General features: G+C 54.0%; 1 protein-coding gene across 1 annotated transcript; it reads left to right on the top strand.

The window, feature by feature from the left end:
- The first annotated feature begins 759 nt into the window (after nt 1-759).
- On the top strand, nt 760-10,082 carry PHOX2A (paired like homeobox 2A). The gene is made up of 3 exons (XM_077841670.1): nt 760-982; nt 3,502-3,689; nt 9,651-10,082. The coding sequence occupies exons 1-3, from the start codon at nt 760-762 to the stop codon at nt 10,080-10,082; spliced, it is 843 nt and encodes a 280-aa protein (XP_077697796.1).
- Nucleotides 10,083-18,363: the final 8,281 nt, after the last annotated feature.

The raw sequence follows: 18,363 nt of genomic DNA, 5'->3' as shown, positions 1-18,363 counted from the left end.
CAAGTCGGGGCTCTCCCCGATCCTTCCGCCTGTCCCCCAAGACCTGTGCCCTGGGCGAGCCATGGAAACCCCAGTCCGAGCGGCTCTGTGGCTCTAAAAACCCGGGCTCATGCGGCCCGAGCCCCACGCCGCTGGCCCGGCTCGCTTAGCCAGGTCCTTTCGCTGGGTCCATCCCCGCAGCCAGGGCGCAGTGGGGTGGGGGCTGCGGGGTGGGGAGGGGTTTTTGTAAAAGTCCGATCTGCTGCTTGGGCCGGAGACGTCCCAACTCAAGCTGGGGTTTCTGGGCTCCAGCAGCAGGACACCTCCCCCTCTCCCGCCTCCCCCCGCCCCCACCCACAAAGGGTTAAGGGCTGAATCAATGATGCACCGGGGTGGGAGGCGCTTCCCCCCGTTCCTACTGCCCCCGATAGACTCCGGAGATATTGTCATGCAAAAGCAACCGACGCCTTGCCCATTGTCTCCCCGGCCCAGCCAAGTATATCACAGGGCGGCGAGTCGGCAGGAGCGAGCTCCGAGCCAAGGGGGGCAGGCAGCCGGGGGTGCGCGGAGAGGCACCGTCTCAAGGCATCCAGGAAAGGCCGAGGGGAAACTTTCCGAGCCAGGAGGACCAAGCGCTGGGAAGAGGGGTGCAGCGGCTCGAGTGGCAGCCGGAGCCCGGGGCGCTGAGGCTGGAGCCCCGGCTCGGACTCCAGAGACCAACCCCTCCCTCGCTTCTCTCCCTCCTCCGAGCTCCCCGGCCATCCACCTGTGCCCTCCTCTATGTACAAAATGGATTACTCCTACCTCAACTCCTACGACTCCTGCATGGCCGCGATGGAAGCCTCCGCCTACGCCGACTTCAGCTCCTGCAGCCAGCCGAACGCTTTCCAGTACAGCCCCATCCGGACCAGCTTTGGGACCAACCCTGGGTGCCCGCCGCTCAGCACGGCCAACTGCACCCTGGGGGCCCTGAGGGACCACCAGCCTTCGCCTTACTCCACAGGTAAAGACCCGAGCCCGGTGACACTGAAGCCAGAGAGGGACAGGGTGTGACTGGAGCTGGACACGGTGCAGTGGAAGTTCTCGAGATGTCCAGGTGCTAGCAAGCCAGAGAAGGGTCTACAGGGGACCCGGAGGATCTTGAGATGCGAGGCAAATTTGAGCCGATAGAAGTGTGGCGAGGGTCTGAGGGCTTTTTGCGCAGCAATCTGCCGCGAGATCTCTTTATATCGGGTTGGCTCTTCCCCCCCACCCCACCCCCGGTTTTTTGTTTGTGTTTTTTTTTTAAACAAAAAGGTATAAACCAATTTTGCAAAATGCAGTTATAAAGATATAAGATTTGGCGACTAATCGAGTTAAGGAGCCGTATCCCTGTGTTCACAGCCAAACAAATTAATGGGTGATCAGGTTACAGCAACTGGAGGATTAGATCAAGAAATCTAATTTAATATTTGCAGAAATGGCTTCTAGAAATTTTTTTTATGAAATTATTAATTTTGAGACTTGAGGGGTTGGGTTTGGTTTGGGGAAGGGATCGCACCCGCCTGAGACCAGCTGTAACAAACCGGCGCTCACTGCAAAGCCAACGCTGTTCCAGTCCACGCCTTACAACTCTTTCTCTCAGTTTCCTGACAGTTTGTCACTGATCGGACCGTGTTAGTAATTCACAAAAGTATTGAAATCTCCTGACAGCGGCAGGGTCTCTCGCCACCCGATTTTCTCATGCTACGTCCGTCCGAGAGACAAACCCACCCCTCGGCGCCCTCCTGTAGAAATAGATCCGACCCTCGTTTTAGGTACAATTCCTAATACACATGGTCACAGAATCCGCCCGGGGTTCGAAGCGAGCTGGCTGTGCAGACTTAGAGATATAGGGAGACACGTACATTATATGGATGTATCTACATCGATAGCAAGAGTAACATGTAAATGTCCAGCTATACAGTGACCTATATTTAGATATAGCTACGTATATATTTTATCAGTAGAAACAAAGATATTTATCGTTATAAATATAGATAAATCTCTCTCCCCATACAATCGAATCGAATCGAATCTATTCATCCCCATACACCTCATCATCTATCTAATCTATCTATCTATCTATCTATCTATCTATCTATCTATCTCCATACACCTCATCTAATCTATCTATCTATCTATCTATCCCCATACACCTCATCTATCTATCTATCTATCTATCTATCTATCTATCTATCTATCTATCTATCTATCTATCTATCCCCATACACCTCATCTATCCCCATACACCTCATCTATATCTATATCTATCTATCTAATCATCTCTTTATTTAACAAGCTATTTGCCTAGTAAGCGAACTTGTATTAAACATTTTTTCTCTCTCTGGGCCAAGTTGCTGGTGATTGTAATTAGTTTCCCACCTTTCCCCCCCTATTTCATTGTATTTCTCTGTGCTCCGTCTTTTGCCCCGTGACTAGCAGTGACTTGGCAGGGCCGGTCCCGGGGCACGCTCCCCGGGTTCCCACAAGGTGGACACAGGTCGCAGCTGTCACTGATGTCGCTTTCGCGAGGCGGACACTCAACCAGACTATTTTGACATTTAAACCATTCGCCCCTGTCTCAGTCTGGTGCGGGGCTTTCGGAGTATTTCCGAGAGACGCAGGCGAATTGAACGCCGACGGCTCCTTCTGAGTCTTTCCCAAGGGCGACAAAGCAAAGACATTTGTCTTCCCTTATGCAAATGCTGCAGTCATGATCCAAACTATCACGGGAGTATGTTTCCCATACAGAGAAAGCCTCTGGGATAGTTATGCAGCATCAGATGGTGTAGCGACAGGGAAATCTTTGGAACGGCAAAAATACAATAGACTATTAATGAACGAAGAATAAACCAAATAACTGTTCCATACGCTCCTAGAGAGCAATCAAACAAGAATAATAATGGAATATTTAGGTCTTAAAGTAATTAACAAATTAAAAATGGATCCACCATAAAAATCGTAGCGAGGTAACCATTAATCGCATATTTACTATTTATAAACCAATAGTTAGCAAAGCAATCACTGATCAAATCCAAATAGTACTTATCTGCGCGATAATCAAACAACAGTCGACAGTAAAATACTTGTTAGTCCAACAGTAACACTTGAACAGAAACCCCTAACTGCAATATTATTAAAATAGAAAGCACAGCATCATAGACAATATGAATTAGATTAATAGTCAAATGCATAATAATTAAACAATAGTCAACAATGTAAGAGTTGTTAGCTAATGCACTATTGATACGGTAACAATTAGCAAGGCTGGGTGTGTCATAATAGCCTAAGTGAGTTAGGAACCCAAGCCAGTGGGAGTTGGATACAGTCCTTTGTAAATACCGTTGTGACTTGCTATTCCTGTCCCATAGCTATAACCTAGAGATAGCTCTAGACATATTCCCCCTTTAACTGCACTCTCTGCTCTCAGACCCGCTAATGTTTTTCTGCTAAGTAAAGCTCCCCCCCCCCCACCACTGTCTTCCCCTCTCTCCCCTTCAGTTCCCTACAAGTTCTTCTCGGACCCCTCCGGCATCAATGAGAAGAGAAAGCAGAGAAGGATCAGGACCACGTTCACCAGCTCCCAGCTGAAGGAGCTGGAGAGGGTCTTTGCTGAGACTCACTATCCAGACATCTACACCCGGGAGGAGCTGGCGCTGAAGATCGACCTCACTGAAGCCAGGGTCCAGGTAAGCCCAGCCCAGCCCAGTTAGACACGATGTGGCTGGATATTCATTACACAGCTCTTCCCTGAAATGCACTAACCCTTTTATCTAGCACCTTCCATGCAAGGATCTCAAAGTGCCTTACAGACATTAGGGAGTCAAGCTTCACACCATCCCTGGGAGGTAGGACAGTGTCATCACCCCATTGCGCAAATGGGGAAACCGAGGCAAGGAGCAAGACTGTGACTTGTCCAGCTCACACAGTGAGTTAGTGGCAATGCCAGGAATAGAATCGAGGAGGCTTAGCACTCAGTTGCGTGTGCTAACCATTGTTTCACCCTGCCCTTGTTTCGGGCCCCTATTCAACAAAGCTCTTAAGCAGCTTCTTAATTTTAAGCCGGTACCTCTGTCCTATTCACTTTGTTGGGACTTAAAATCTACTTGAAGTTAAGCACCTGCCGCATTGCTTTCCTCAACTGGGGGGTCTCTGTGCCCCAGTTCCCCACCTGTAAAATGATAATATTTCCCTACCTCCCAAGGTGGGTTTATAATCATAGAACCACAGATGTGTCATGCTGGAAGGGATCCTGAGAAGTCACCTAATCTATCCCTCTGCGCTGAAGCAGGGCCAAGTAAACCTAGACCGGCCCTAACAGGGGTTTGTCCAGCCTGGTCTTACCAACCTCCAGTGACAGGGATTCCACAACCTCCCGTGGAAGCCTATTGCAAAGCTTCACTCCTCTCAAGAGTTACAAAGTTATTCCTAATATCTGACCTAAATCTCCCTGGCTGAAGATTAAAGTCCATTATTTCTTGTCTGACCTTCAGTGAACATGTGTCTTACGTACGACACTTCTGTTAACACGCCCCAAAATGGTATCCGCCTTTTTGTACCTGCATCACATCGTTGGCTCATATTCAGTTTGTGATCTCCAAAAACCCTCCGCTCTTTTTCTGCACTAGTACTGTCTAGCGAGTCATTTCCCATTTTGCAGTAGTGCATTTGATTTTTTCTTCCTAAGTGTAGTACTTTGCACTTGTCTTTATAGAATTTCATCTGGTTGTTTGCAGATCAATGTGTTGAGGTCAGTTTGAATTCTAACCCGGTCCTCCAAAGCGCTTACAACCCCTCCCAGCTTGGTGTCATCCACAGATCTCATAAGCATCCTTTCCACTCCATTATCCAAGTCATTAATGAAAATATTGAATAGCCCCTGACCCAGGACAGACCCCCCTAGTAGATACGTCCTCCCAGTTTGACAGGAAACCATTGATAACTACGCCTTGGATATGGTTTTTAACCATGTGTGCACCCACCGAATAATTCCATCTAAACCACATTTCCCTACTTTGCTCACCAGACTGCCACGTGGGATTGTGTCAAAAGCCTTGCTAAAATCAAGCTCTGTTCCATCTATTGCTTGCCCCCATTCAGGAGGCCAGTAACCCCGTCAAAATAATGATGCCGAATACAAGGATATGAGAATAAATACTAAGCAGCTGCTCGGATTGAGGCTGTATGTGTCACTAGATGGAGCATTATGCAGCACAGGGACTGGTGGTCAGGACGCCTGGGTTTAGCTCTGCCAGATAGCTGGCCAGATCTGGGCCCCATTGGGTCGGGCGCTGCATAAGCACATGTGAAGACCCGGTCCCAGATTCCAGAAGAGAATCATCCCTAGTTAGTAGCCTGCAGGTCAAGGCCCCAGTTCAGGAGCATATCCCTGTTTAGGAGAGCACGTTTAACCTTAAGCAAGTGCTTTCCTGAGCAACATGCAATAGGTGCACCATTTTTCCACCAGGAGGGTAATTAACCGTTAGAGCAACTTGCCTAGTGATGTGATGGATTCGCCATCCCCTGACGTCTTTAAATCAAGACTGGCTGTTTGTCTAAAAGCGACGCTCTGGCTCCATCAGAAGTTGTGGGCCTGGTGCCAGAATCCCTGGGTTGGTTCTCTGGTCTGGGATCTATGCGGGAGCAGACAACAGGATCACAGGGGTCCCATCCGGCCTTAGACGCTATGAATTTCTGAAGGCGGAGCCTTTCCTGAATCAGGCCCAAAGTCACGGCTCAGCTCCTGCCCCGTGAACACTCGGGGTATCAATCCAATGTGACCTCAGCCCACTTACGAATTATCCTGTACTGAGCCATCCCAGGGCAGCAGACCTTCGGCAGAGCCTGGCGCAGACTAGGGCTCTGCGTTTTGATACAACAGCAGGTCCCTGCCCTGTTCAGACACCCGTTCAGCAGGTGGCCTCCTCCCTCATAGGTGAGCAGGGCTTGAAAGAACCGCTTGTCACCGGCTGGAAGGCAGGGACCGTGGGGACTGGGTCTGTCTCGCTTGGTGCTTCTGACAGGCAGGCAGGATAATCTGGAGCTCGTCTCTGGAAGTGGTCGCTCCTGGGGCAAAGGAGCTGCCTTTTATGTTTTCTGGGAACGAAGCACTGGGGAAAGGAGCTGGCCCAACAGTGCAGGGGCCTGGTGTCTGGGCAGCAGCCCCTGGCTTTGTGCCGAAGGGGCCACCCCCACTACGTGCCCTTGAAGTACTAGCCAGCAGACACCCAGACTAGGGTTAGCACTCCTCGTCCACTGAACTCAAAGCCCTTTACCCAGGTGACAAGGCCCATTATCCATGTTGGACAGATGGGGAAACTGAGGCAGTAGCTGGGCAAGGGACATAGCCAGGGTCAGCTGGGAAAAGACCCCATGACTCCTGACTCTCATGCTTATTCCCTAAGGATCCTCATTTAGCGTTACCTTTAATTAGGCGTCAGGAGCTGGTTACACAGTCCCAGCAGGTCCCTGTGCCCATTCAGTCCTTGTCCTGGCTCTCTCCGCTGAGTGATGCCAATTAGGACCAGAAGGGCGGGTGTGCGTGTGTATGTGGGGGGGTTAAACCCTCCCCCTTGCAAATTCCCTCTCGTAAAACACCCAGCATCGGTGGCTGTCCTGGCACAATGGCATCACAGTGGGTCTCAGCAGCAGGCCTGGCCTGGCCTGGCCGATCACTGCCTGCCCTCATCTCCCATCCTAGGGCCAGCAGACCCGCAGATGCCATGCGGCTGATCCGCCTGGAGGAGCAATGCCGGCTTAGCGCCATTCAGCCCCACCCAGCCCATTTCCCCGGGGGTTAGCTGCCGAGAAAAGGCCACGCCGGCTGTGGGCCCCGTGAGCTCTGACTGGGCTGCTCACTAGCGGCTCCGCTTCGCCTCGTGTGGCGGGGAACCTCTGCACCAAGCACCAGCTCCTCTTAGAAAACAGGCTCTTCTCACTCGGCCCAAACCAGTCTGGCTCCAGAGCTGGGGGCTGGCTCAGCCACAGCCCTCTCTAGTCCCTACCCAAAGCCATCGCAGGCTGCGTGCGAGCTTGTAACTCCGCTGTGAGATGGCTGCACCGTTACCGAGCCCGGTGGCTGCAGTGCAAGCAGCAGGAGCAGACAAACGGCTGAGGAAGCAAAGCTTCTGTCCCTGTGCAAACATCCCTGTGTCACAAACTACGGCCAGGTGGGCTGCAGCGCTCAGACCCAGGGCCTTTAGCACCAGCCTTTGCACTTGATCTGGAGGGGCCGCTGGTTGTGTGTAGCAGCCCCTGGGTCGATCTCTTATCTGCCCCTGGGTCGACCACGAGAGGGAGCCACAGCCACACAGAGTCAGCTAAGCCCAGCCACGGAAAAAAGCCACGGCGAAATATAAGAAGTAGGAGCAGATGCTAGTAAATTGAGATTTTATTTTTCAGTGGTGGGCATCAAAATGGGCTTTGGGAAGAGAGATAGGCAGGGACAGAGACAGGAGACAAAGGGCTTGATTCTCCCCTCACACTCAGGGTTACTCCTGATTTACACAGGGCGAGAGCGAGTGGAACTAGGTGCTTCAGAACACGGACTCAGCGTGGGGCTGTACACAAGGGAGCCTGACCTCGGCTGAGCCCTCCAGGTGCTACTGGAACGTACTAATACATAAGAATAAAGGCAGGGGAAGGAAAGGCCTTTTCGTTGATGTAACCGTAACAATCATTTCTCGGAGCCCAGTTCTGCTCTCAGCAACGCCGGAAAATCCAGGAAATTCCATGGAGAATCCGGTGCTCATGCTGAAAGGGCCAATAACTACATTCCAGTACAACCCGTCAGTGCGTGGGCGGGCACAGCGAAAACTACCAGCCCCCTGTGCCACAAGAGTGCACAGAGCATACGCTTTTCAGGCCAGAGACCGTCTGTTTGTTATCGGTGCACCCAGCACTTGGCTCATGCTGGGGGGGGGCGGAGAGTGTCTCCTGGCTCTATTGCAATACAAATGTTCACAAATCAGACCTCAGGCCCCCAAATCATTAGATTTTTTTTTTTAAATTGGGATCTTATTTGCCTTGGAGCTTTCCAAGCCTTTGTTTATTTATTTATTTATTTATTTATTAAAAAGAAAGTTGAGATTCACAATCTCTTGACTCCAGGAACTGGAGCTTTAAGAAAAAACATCAGCGATTGTGAGACTGGGACAAGTCACTTCCCCTCCCAGGAGAAAATACGTTACCGGCTGTTATGAAAAAGACGATGGTCAGTTGTTCTTTATGCCCACTGACTGTACAATCAGACACAACCAGCTTAACCTGCAGCCAGGGAGATTTAGGTTAGCTAATAGGAGAACCTGTCTGGCTCTAAGGGTTGTTATCTCTGGAACAGGCTTCCAAGGGAGGCTGTGGAATCCCCGTCATTGGAGGTTTGTAAGACCAGGTTGGGCAAACCCCTGTCAGGGATAGTCTAGGCCAGTGGTTCTCAATCTACGTGCCATTGTGGGCCACATACGCAGCTTGCTCTGAGTTACGTGGGCCCACAATATATATACTATCTATATGGCCCTGAGGATGTCACATGGCCGCAGCTGTGGGCTGACTGGGCTGCAGGTTGAGAACCAGTGGTCTAGATTTACTTGGCGCAGGGGGCTGGACTTGATGACCTCGCCAGGTCCCTTCCTGTTTGACATTTCTGTGATTCTATGAACATCGTGAGAGTTGGCAACACTGCCAGTAATAATAATAAAAGAAACAACAGCCTATCCATGAAATGAACGGCTGGTAAATTTCCAACACTAAAGAAAAAGGACTAGAATTTTACAGTGACTACAATCACCTGGTGTAGCCAACAACCACCCAATCTCCACTCAAACCCCTCCTTTAAACTCAACCCGCAATGCATAGCCCACCCCAGAGAAGACAGCATTGAATGAAATGCCCATCAGCACCATCAATGACCATCTATCCCTATTGTGTCACATGGTGCTTTCAAGACCAAAAGTGTCTGGTCCCTTCCTGAGATGCACTGAGCACCTCCGTTAACCTAGCCCCCAGATCCTGAAAGGCATTTGTTATGTTCATGGCACGCACACAGAGCAGTTAGAGAAAAACCTAAATCCTTGGCTGGAAGGTTGCAACGTAACACTGCTTTATGGATTAGAATTCACAAGGATAACACACAAGAACCAAAGAGAAAGAGAGAGAGAAAGCAGGCTGCTCACTGAGGCAGAGGTGCAACTCACCCCACCTTATTCTGGATGGATTGCTGCTAGCTAGGCCTGCTTGAACACTTCCCTGCAGAGCCCCCTAGCCTACAAGCAGGATCAGGAAAACTTCCTGAGCATTTAAAATACCAGCTTACAATTTTAATACAGTTTTCAATATACTGCAGTATTTGGGCACCTAACTCCAAGTGATGTTAATGGGAGTTAGGTGCTTAAATACCTTTGAGGATCCGGGCCCTGCTGTCTTTGGGAAATCTGATCAAGAAGCGGGGATTTGTATAGGCGGTTGGATGGAGATCCTCAGATGGAAGGTGCCATAGAGGTGCAAGTGAAATCATTATTAAGCCTTACTGTGATTCCATCGTTCAAGAGACAGCCGATTAGGTTGTGGGTGGATCCCTCTTTCCTTGCTTGACTTGGTTTTTCTCTCCCCACCCTCCCACTTCCGGTCACCATCCCACCCCTCACCCCATCCAGGTTTGGTTCCAGAACCGACGCGCCAAGTTCCGCAAGCAAGAACGGGCGGCAAACGCCAAGGGGGTGAATGGAGGCTCCTCGGCCAACAAGAAATCTGACCCGCGCTCCTCTTCGGAAGACGACGAGTCCAAGGAGTCCAACTGCAGCCCCACCCCGGACAGCACCGCTTCGCTGCCCACCACGGGCAGCCTCAACAGCCCCGGGAGCAGCCTGAGCCCCAGCCCCGGCACGGGGCAGGGCCTCGGACCCAGCCACGCCGCCCAGTCCTTAAAGGCTCCCATCTGGCCAGGGGTCAGCACCAGCAACGGTGCCACCAACACGGCGGAGCTCCTGAAGGCGTGGCAGCCGGCCGAGGCCATGCCAGGACCTTTCTCCGGCGTCCTCTCCTCCTTCCACAGGAAGCCCAACGCCCTCAAGACAAACCTGTTCTAATGACCGGGAACGGACCGCGCCAAACAAACATTGCCAACTCCTTCGTGTGCCATTGTGTGCGACATCAAATATCTCCCCCCCTCCGCCCCCTTCCCTAGCTAGTAGTCTCCAAGGTTCCTCTCTCTGTCTGCAGCGCCGGGTAGACCCCCCCCACAGGCCTCCAGGAAGGCCCCAATTCTCCCAGGCTGGAGGGAAGCACTGAAACAGACACCCAGCTGAGCCACGCCTGCAGCCCACCATTGCTTCTAGCACCACCCAAGAGGACAAATGATGCACCCGCCGCAGCGAACTGCCCCTCACCCCACACATCCCTAGGGAGGTCGACCTCGCCCAGCCATGAGGTTGGCTTAGCAAGTACCGAGCAGCTTCCCGCGGAGCGGGGACCAGTGCGGCTGGCCAGGCACTCACCTCCGGTAGAACAGCTGTCCGGTGGATCAGTTACGGGGGGAGCTGCCCCCCCCGTACCCCCACAACGTGCACTGGCCTCTGTCTAAGAAACATCACTTTTTGCTGCCACCGCGGTTCTCCTGGGGTGCTTAGATCGCAGTGGAAGAGTGGTCTCCTTTTTAAGCTCCTGGGATGCCAGGGTCCCCTAGGTGTGCAGTGGTCTCCGGACCAGGCCGGGCTTTGCCTCCTTTTAAATGTCTGTACGTAGGTCGCTATACCTAGGGACGGGGGGTACCCCAACGGCCAGCAGCCCAGGGAAGTGGGGGCGTGGAGGGCAGTTAATCCTTCTGCTGAGAAGCGGGGAGCCTTCCCTAGTGTGCCACTGAGCCGTTAGCCATGGGTGGGGCAGGCGTGGGAGGGCGTTTCGTGGCCCTGTTTGGCTGGAGGCCGACGCTAGCCATCTCTTGGGTAAGATGCAGTCAGGGACAAAGCAGAGAGAGCGTTTCTCCAGCTTCCCATGAGCCCTTAAGGAACCAAGGAAGGGGTGTAACAGCCCTGCGTAGTCCTGGGGATGCAGGTGGGTGTAGTGGAAAGCTGTGATCGGACAGTCCCTGGTCAGAAACAGCCAGCTTCTCTCCCCCACGTCGTCCATTCACCTTGACCCCCATCCTGAGAGGTAGCAGGGCTCCTCTGTCCGCTCCGGCTGGAAACCTGGTGTAAGTTCAGCACCAACTCCGCCTCACCATGGGGAGATGTGGATGGGCACCATGTGTAGCCCCTTCTGAACCCAGCCGACTGTTTTTGGGGACCCCCAGGTCTGGCTCCTTGGGGCCCACTAGTGGAAGGCCCTAGCACCCTCGTGCTTAGCCCCAGACTGGAGGGGGTGGCCATTTTGAAAAACTATCCGAGGCGATGCTCTTCCCCACAGACTCCTAGGACGTAACACTGTGATTGAAAATACCGCAGCGGGCAGCCAGCGCCCCATGGCACTGGACTGCTTTCTCCGTCAAGCCAAATGAACACTCATTAGCTGGATCCTTGCGACTCCTTCTCCATCCAGTAGAGGGCAGGTTTGAGGCCACGAGGCACTTTCTTTCGGCTGTGGCCAACGCTCATAGTTTCTTTTATTGCTCAGTGTTGAATTTCAGTCGAGACATTGCCCAGCGGTGGAAGGAGGGAAGAAAGCACTTTATGGTGGGGCTGGGCAGGCCGGCCGAGCCTGTGTCGGCATGTAGCTCGTTGGGTGAGCGAGGAGCAGAACGACACAGGCATGGCGGGGGGCTGCCCAGGGCTTCTGCAGACCGTTGCTAGCAGTGCCTGGATCCACTGTCCCGGACTCTGCTGCCGCAAGGACCCCAGAGAGCCAGCAGGGACAGCTGGACCGTGCTCCCCAGGTGCAGAAAGGAAACCAGGCCAATATGTTTGTTTAGGACCCCTCATCCCACCGGATCGCAAAGCATTTCACAGACTGTGCACAGAGGCACCCTGGCGCCCGCCACTCAGACACCGTCCCCCTGTTGTCACTGCTCCTGGACGTGGAGACGAATGCGGCGTGGAAGTGGAGCCGCGGGGGCATTTGAGGGAGGTGGGATGATGTCACGCTCGAGGTGGGCAAGGACCCCAGGATTGGTGACTTTCTGGCAGAGATAAGGGCCATGGTCCATGCATGGTTTTGCCTCTTCCCTGGACGACGACAGCTCCAGCTGCCAGCACTGCTCACTAGCATGCAGGGTCACGGGGAGCCCCTTGCCTCGGACACCGTGTCGGGGCGTTGACTGACCCCCCAACCCCGCAGCACAGCATCTCGCCCAGCCACCAGGCTGAGGCATGGTTTGGCCCTGACTCCACCAGAAGGACTCCCCCAGCCCACGCACCTGCACCACCGGGGTGTCTCTTGAAGGTCTCTGACCGGGCCCAGCCCTGTTGACCTGGGACGATCTAAAGAGGAATGGCTGCAAAGCGCAGACACCTCGGACATTGACGTTAACGCCCAGACGGCTTCTGTGCTGCCGGGCTCGGGCCTCTGGTTTTCAAAGACGCCTGTAGAGAGAGACGTGACTCGTGCCCCTTGTTCGTTGGGTGAGGGCAGAGGGAGCCGCGTGGTCTTGCCAGCTGCAGACTGTTCCGGAAGCGGACCATGGGCAATATTAACAAGATTGAACATCTAGGAGCTTGGGAAGGCCTAAGAGCTGCCGAGGGAGGCGCAGGGTTGGGGTCTAACCAGAGCTCAAAAGGGACCGATCCCTGAATGTCTATTGCAGGCCCAGAACTCACAGTCGCAGCACGCCCAGCCACCGCAGCTGGGAGTTCCAAAGATGCCTCATGCAGTGAGGTGCCCAACCCCCACTGGAATACTGTAGGACTTGGTGCCCGTGCTGGGCATCCCAGCCCATGCTGTAGTCGGCACCCGTTGTCACAGAGCAGACGCCTGCGGAGGGAGGAAATGGGTCAGAGGAGACGCTAGAGACTGCCCAGGTCTTGTCACAAAGCCTCTGGCTTCAGGCAGGTGTTGGCAGAGGATTGGTCTGGTGTGGCCCTGCTGAGGTTAGAATAGCTGCGTGAGCTAGGGGGTGTGTCTGTGTGTTTGTGTGTGTGCTCTTCACAGAGCTGGCGGGTGCCGGATCAGTTCCATTTGTGGTTACAGCCGGAGCCTGTCCACATGGACACCCCCACAAATCTACCTTCCATTGCCCGACAAACTCCTGAGCATCACGCACGGCCTGTGGCCATTGGCACCGATGCCCACCGCAGGGGTTCCTAGCACCGGGGGGGGGGGGGGAGTAATGCCAGTTGTGGGTTCGGCAGCAGGGCACGTCCCTGCCTCGGGTGCAGGAGCGGCAGACCAAGAAGAGGTATTCAGCCACTCTCCAGGTGCTGTTGCTGTGCGTTCCGCCGGCACTAGGGGTGAAGAAGCTATGGGATTCCCTCCCCGCAGAATGTATCTCAGAGAGGAACCTACCCATAATGAACCTCATCGCCGGGGAGGTGCCTGCCTATGGGGAAAGTAAAAGGGTCGTTAATGTGGAAGAAGCAAAGTCATTAAGGTCCCCTGCAGATCTTTGTAAAGGTCTCCGCTGACTTCGGGCACCTCCTCTGCTGGGAGGAACCAATCACTTTCTGTCCTTAATGACCAGAACATCCCAAAGCGCAGCTGGTAGGGTCAAGCTCATGAATTCAATGAGCCATCTAATCGGGGTGGTGAAGGGTCACCGGCCAACCCCCTGCTATTGAGCACTAGCTACACAGACATTGCTCACTCACGCTTTTGTGCCTCTTGTGGGTTCTTCCATTGTCCTCTGCTGGGTTTGGAAGTTCTGCCACATCGGTGAGGCCAGGCAAACAGGACGCAGCAGGGGCCAGGGGAGAAGGCATAGCCCTAATGCCACAGGGGCCAGGAGCATGCCCTTTATTCAGAGGAGGGGGATGCTTGAGACCTTAAAAGTGGCATGGGGTATCTTGCTGGCTGAGCCATCCCCATCAGGATCGGCTCCGCAGCCCCTTTGGGCGCTGAGGTCCCCTCTCATTGGATGCTGTACGACTGTTTTTTTTTTTTAAACTGTTCTGTAATTTATTGAACCCATTTGCAAATTATACTAATCCAAATAAAACTTAATTTATTGAAGAAGCCATTGGCTGTCTCTGCTCTTGAGGAAGAGGGCTGTGGGGGGGCAGTAATGTGGAGGGGGAACCCCAGCTTGGCCTCGAGAGCTGCGGGAATGCAGGATGGGGAATGTTAATCGCCACAACTCATAACCCCAGGGATAGCAAGGACAGTAGGTGCCCTGCCCAAGGATCTCTGCAGACACCCTTCCCTGCAAATGGCGACAGAAGAAGGTTAAGCCATTGTTTTATTTTGGGATTCAGACTATATCTAGCATCAAGTCCTGGCTCTGGCACAGGGCTAGTCCAGGCCTAGGCATGTGAAGCAGGCTGTCCTGAGTTCCAACCCCAGCTCTGACGTGGTCTCCCTCTGTGGAGCTGGGCAAGTCCTGGCCCCGGTCTGTGCCTCAGTTTCCCCAATAGTACAATGGGGATAAGTGCCCTGACCTGCCTTCCAGAAGTGGGACGGTCCCTAAATGCCTGGAGCCCATTGTGCTGAGTGCTGTGTGTGGGCGGTCTCTGTCCATACTCAGCCTTCACGCAGCCATGATAAAGAAGGGTTCTTCCTCTCGAGGGGAGAAGTCAGTTCCCAATCTGGGGCACAGACACCAAGAGAGCACCCCAAAAATGGGCAGAGGTGGCCTTGAAAGATCGAGGGTTTTTTTGCAGCTTTTTAACGCTGATCACTTCACTCACCACTGAAATAGATAATGGAGCAGCTGAAACAGGACTCCATTAACAAAGAATGAAAGGAGGGTAATGTCATTAATGCCAATCAGCAGGGGGTTATGGTAAATAGAGCCCCTCAGACTAACTGGATATGTCTTTTTGATCCAAGTTTGGTTGATAAAGGTAATAGTGTTGCCATAATATACTTAGACGGCTGTTGCAGTTGGTACCCCACAACACTGGCTGTTTTAGATTCATAGATACTAAGGTCAGAAGGGACCATTATGATCATCTAGTCTGACCTCCTTGCTAAACGATCTGCTCTAGGGATTATTTGGGGGAAGTTCTCCGGCCTGTTTTATACAGGAGGTCAGGTTAGATGACCACAGTGGGCCCTATGAAATGCAGCCACCTCTGGGGAGGAACGGGGCAGCTATTTACCAGCCACGCAGCAACACAACACAGTGGTTTCGGACAGGAAGTGGTGAAGGATACTGAACTGAAGGGAGAATTTTAGGGAGGCCACATGGAATTTTACACATTGGAATTTTGCCAGGAAGGTGGGACACCTCTACTCACCTCCTGAGAAAATGCCCTTGGCTCTGTAGCACAGGGTGGCTGTTTAAGGCCCAGCTCCCAGCTCAGCCCAGAACCAAGGCATTCTGGGGCTGGTAGTTCCCAGGACTGATGGGAGTTGTATTAGACAGCAATGCATGCTGGGAAAAGGGGTCATATATAAAAGAGCTCCTTTTGCCCTTGTCAGAGATGGACTGGGGAGGAGACATGGCTTGTTGGGAGCTGTTCTCAGTCTCCTGTTTCCCTCCTGGTTGGTGGAGGAGCTGCATGAGGAATGGGAGGATGGAGACGAAAAGCCTGGACCCAAGTTTGTTTCTAATCTGGAACTAGTGGCGGGGACACTAGAGAGGGTGAACCCTGGGAACAAATGGGGCCAGGGGCCTGAGGGGGAGATGTGACTTGGAGAACTGGGCCAGGCACTTGCTTCTCTTTCTTTGGGGCCCAGGGCAGGAGCTGCTGACAGAGGGTGGTGGGAGACCTGCCCCCAGAGTGTTGGCTTGACCCCGTTGAGAGGGGAGATGTGGACTCCCCTCCAATTGGAAGGGGTGGAGGTTGGTTTGGTTTAGTCAGAGGGTTCAACTGCCCAGGTAGTGAGGGGGAAACTGAGGCAGTGGCCTACCCCATGGGCTGGGTGGAAACCCCTCGCTTGCTCGATGCCGGCCCCCAGAAGCATTTGCTTGAGCAGCTCCTTTCGGCAGAGCAGCCCCATCCAGGTTAAAGGAAGAGCGGCAGAGCCTGGGGCGGGCAGAGCCGTTGCAAAGCTGGGTCCGTCTGTGCCCTGACTGCTCTGGAGAGCGGCTAAGTGCGGCTCCTCCTCTCGGGGCTTGTCCCTGAGCGGCCTGGCCGGGTGAGCCTGAGGTGCTTGGTCTGGGGATGAATGAGGCTGTTTCCAGCTCCTCAGGGTGGGGGGGGTTGGGGGTCGGGATGTCCTTGTCTCCAGTAGGCTGTGGAGCCTTTGGCTATGGGGGAGCAGCCTGGGGAGACTCCAGCACTGGGGCCTATCACACGTTCATGCCCAACCGTCCCTGGGTAACGTGAACCTTGGGCTGACCCTCCCACTGGCCTATCCCTACCCAGCACCCCCCATAGATCCCTGTGCTCCAGTGACCCCCTAGGACTTACTTCACTGGCTTGGGTTGGGTGCTTTCCAGCCATCATGTTCTGAGACATGGGCCCTGCTCAACTCAGGCCAAGTCAAGGCCATCTTGACCTATTCCAAGAAGCAAGAGAAGGCCCCTCTCTGGGGGAGGCTCCCCGGCCTGTACGCCAGATCTCTAAGGGATGTGGAACCCTCCGTGCTGGGATCCTTCAGCACCTCCAAACTGAAGCTAGGAAGGGCTGAAGTTCCCCTGTTTACATGGCCCACGGTCTGGCAAGAAATAGATGGGGGTGCCCCAGGGACCTCCTCTCCGCACTCCACAGGAAGGCGACTCAGGCCAAGGCCCTGCCAGTACCCTGGTCTCGTGGGAAATTGCTCTGACTCCAAAGGGGCTCTTCAAGTCAGCCCTGCGTACATGAGTGCGAGATTGGGGCATTTAATGGCGACTGGGCCTCCTGGCTACCACTGGCTCCGAGTACAGTGAGTAAATAACCCAGGCAGAGCTGACCAGGGAGGAGATCGCGGAGAAGAAAGTCTGATGTTTCCACCGCACCTTCCGTGCTCTAGGGTCCCAAATGCTTGATAAACCCTCTATTAACAGATCGCTTTTGTCTGGGATTAGGTGGAGGTAAAGGTCGATCCAGGTGTGATCAGTGGGACTCCTTGCAGAAGGATCTCTTGTGACTAAGGGCTGCAGAGTCAGGCTTTACATCAGCCAGCAGAGATGGAAAAGATCCATTTGGTCAGCTAGCTCCCAGCGCCCGGTGGCTTCTGACTGCGCAGTTACCAGCACCTTGTCAAATCTAGTCTTCGATGCCCCAAAGCATGGGGCTTCCATCTCTCCTGGGAGAGATTCCCCAGCCTCGAGCAGCTTTCCTCTTCCTAGGCCTTGTCTACACTGGGGATTTCTGACCATGGGTGGGCCAGCCAGGGGTGCAACTCCACCAGTGCAAACGCCCCAGGTCAACTTTCACTCAGGGTACGTCTACATGGCAGTTACCCACGGCTGGCTCGGGTCAGCTGATATGGGCCAGCCACGGGTGTTTAATCACCATATAGACGTACCTAAGACTGTGGGTTTCAAACTTTTTTCTGGCGACCCAGATGAAGAAAATTCTTGATGCCCATGACCTAATGAAGCTGGAGATGAGGGGTGTGGGAGGGCCTCAGGGCTGGGGCAGAGAGATGGAGTGTGGGGGTGAGGGCTGTGGGGTGGGGCCAGGAATGAGGGGTTCAAGGTGGGGGGGAGCTCTGGGCTGGGGTAGGGGGTTGGGGTGTGGGAGGGGGCTTCAGGCTGGGGGTTGGCATCCAGGATGGGGTCAGGGCTCTGGGCTGGGGGTGCAGGCTGTGGGGTCGGGCCGGGGATGAGGGGTTTGGGGTGCAGGAAGGGGCTCCAGGTTTGGGGGGGGGGCTCAGGGCTGGGGTAGGGGGTTGGGGCACGGGCTTACCTCAGGTGGCTTCCAGTCAGCAGCGCAGCAGAGGTGCTAAGGCAGGTCCAGCTCCTAGGTGGAGGTGCGCAAGCGGCTCTGCACGGCTCTTGCTTGCGGGCACTGCCTCACCAGCTCCCATTGGCTGGGAACTGGCCAATGGGAGTGCAGAGCTGGTGCTCAGGGTGGGGGCAATGCGTGGAGCCCCGTGGCCTCCTCGCCTAGGAGCCGGACCCTCTGCTGGCCGCTTCCGGAGCGCAGCGTGGTGTTGCAACAAGTAGGGACTAGCCTGCCTTAGCCAGGCAGCACTGCTGATGGGACTTCTAATGTCTCGGTCGGCGGTGCTGGCCAGAGCCGCTGCGACCCAGTGCCTTGCATTCTGTACTGGGTCGTGACCCGCAGTTTGAAAACCACTGGTCTAAGAAACTATTTGCTTTGACCTGGTACAGATGGCCTCTGCGTGAAACCAGGTAAGAAGAACTAATGCATATCCTGGCTCAACCTGTCTACATCGGGCCTGGCC

This window comes from Eretmochelys imbricata, chromosome 1, assembly GCF_965152235.1.
Source record: "Eretmochelys imbricata isolate rEreImb1 chromosome 1, rEreImb1.hap1, whole genome shotgun sequence".
Classification (NCBI taxonomy): Eukaryota; Metazoa; Chordata; order Testudines; family Cheloniidae; genus Eretmochelys; species Eretmochelys imbricata.
Note: the sequence above shows the minus strand (reverse complement) of the source record. Positions and strands in the feature narration are given on the sequence as shown.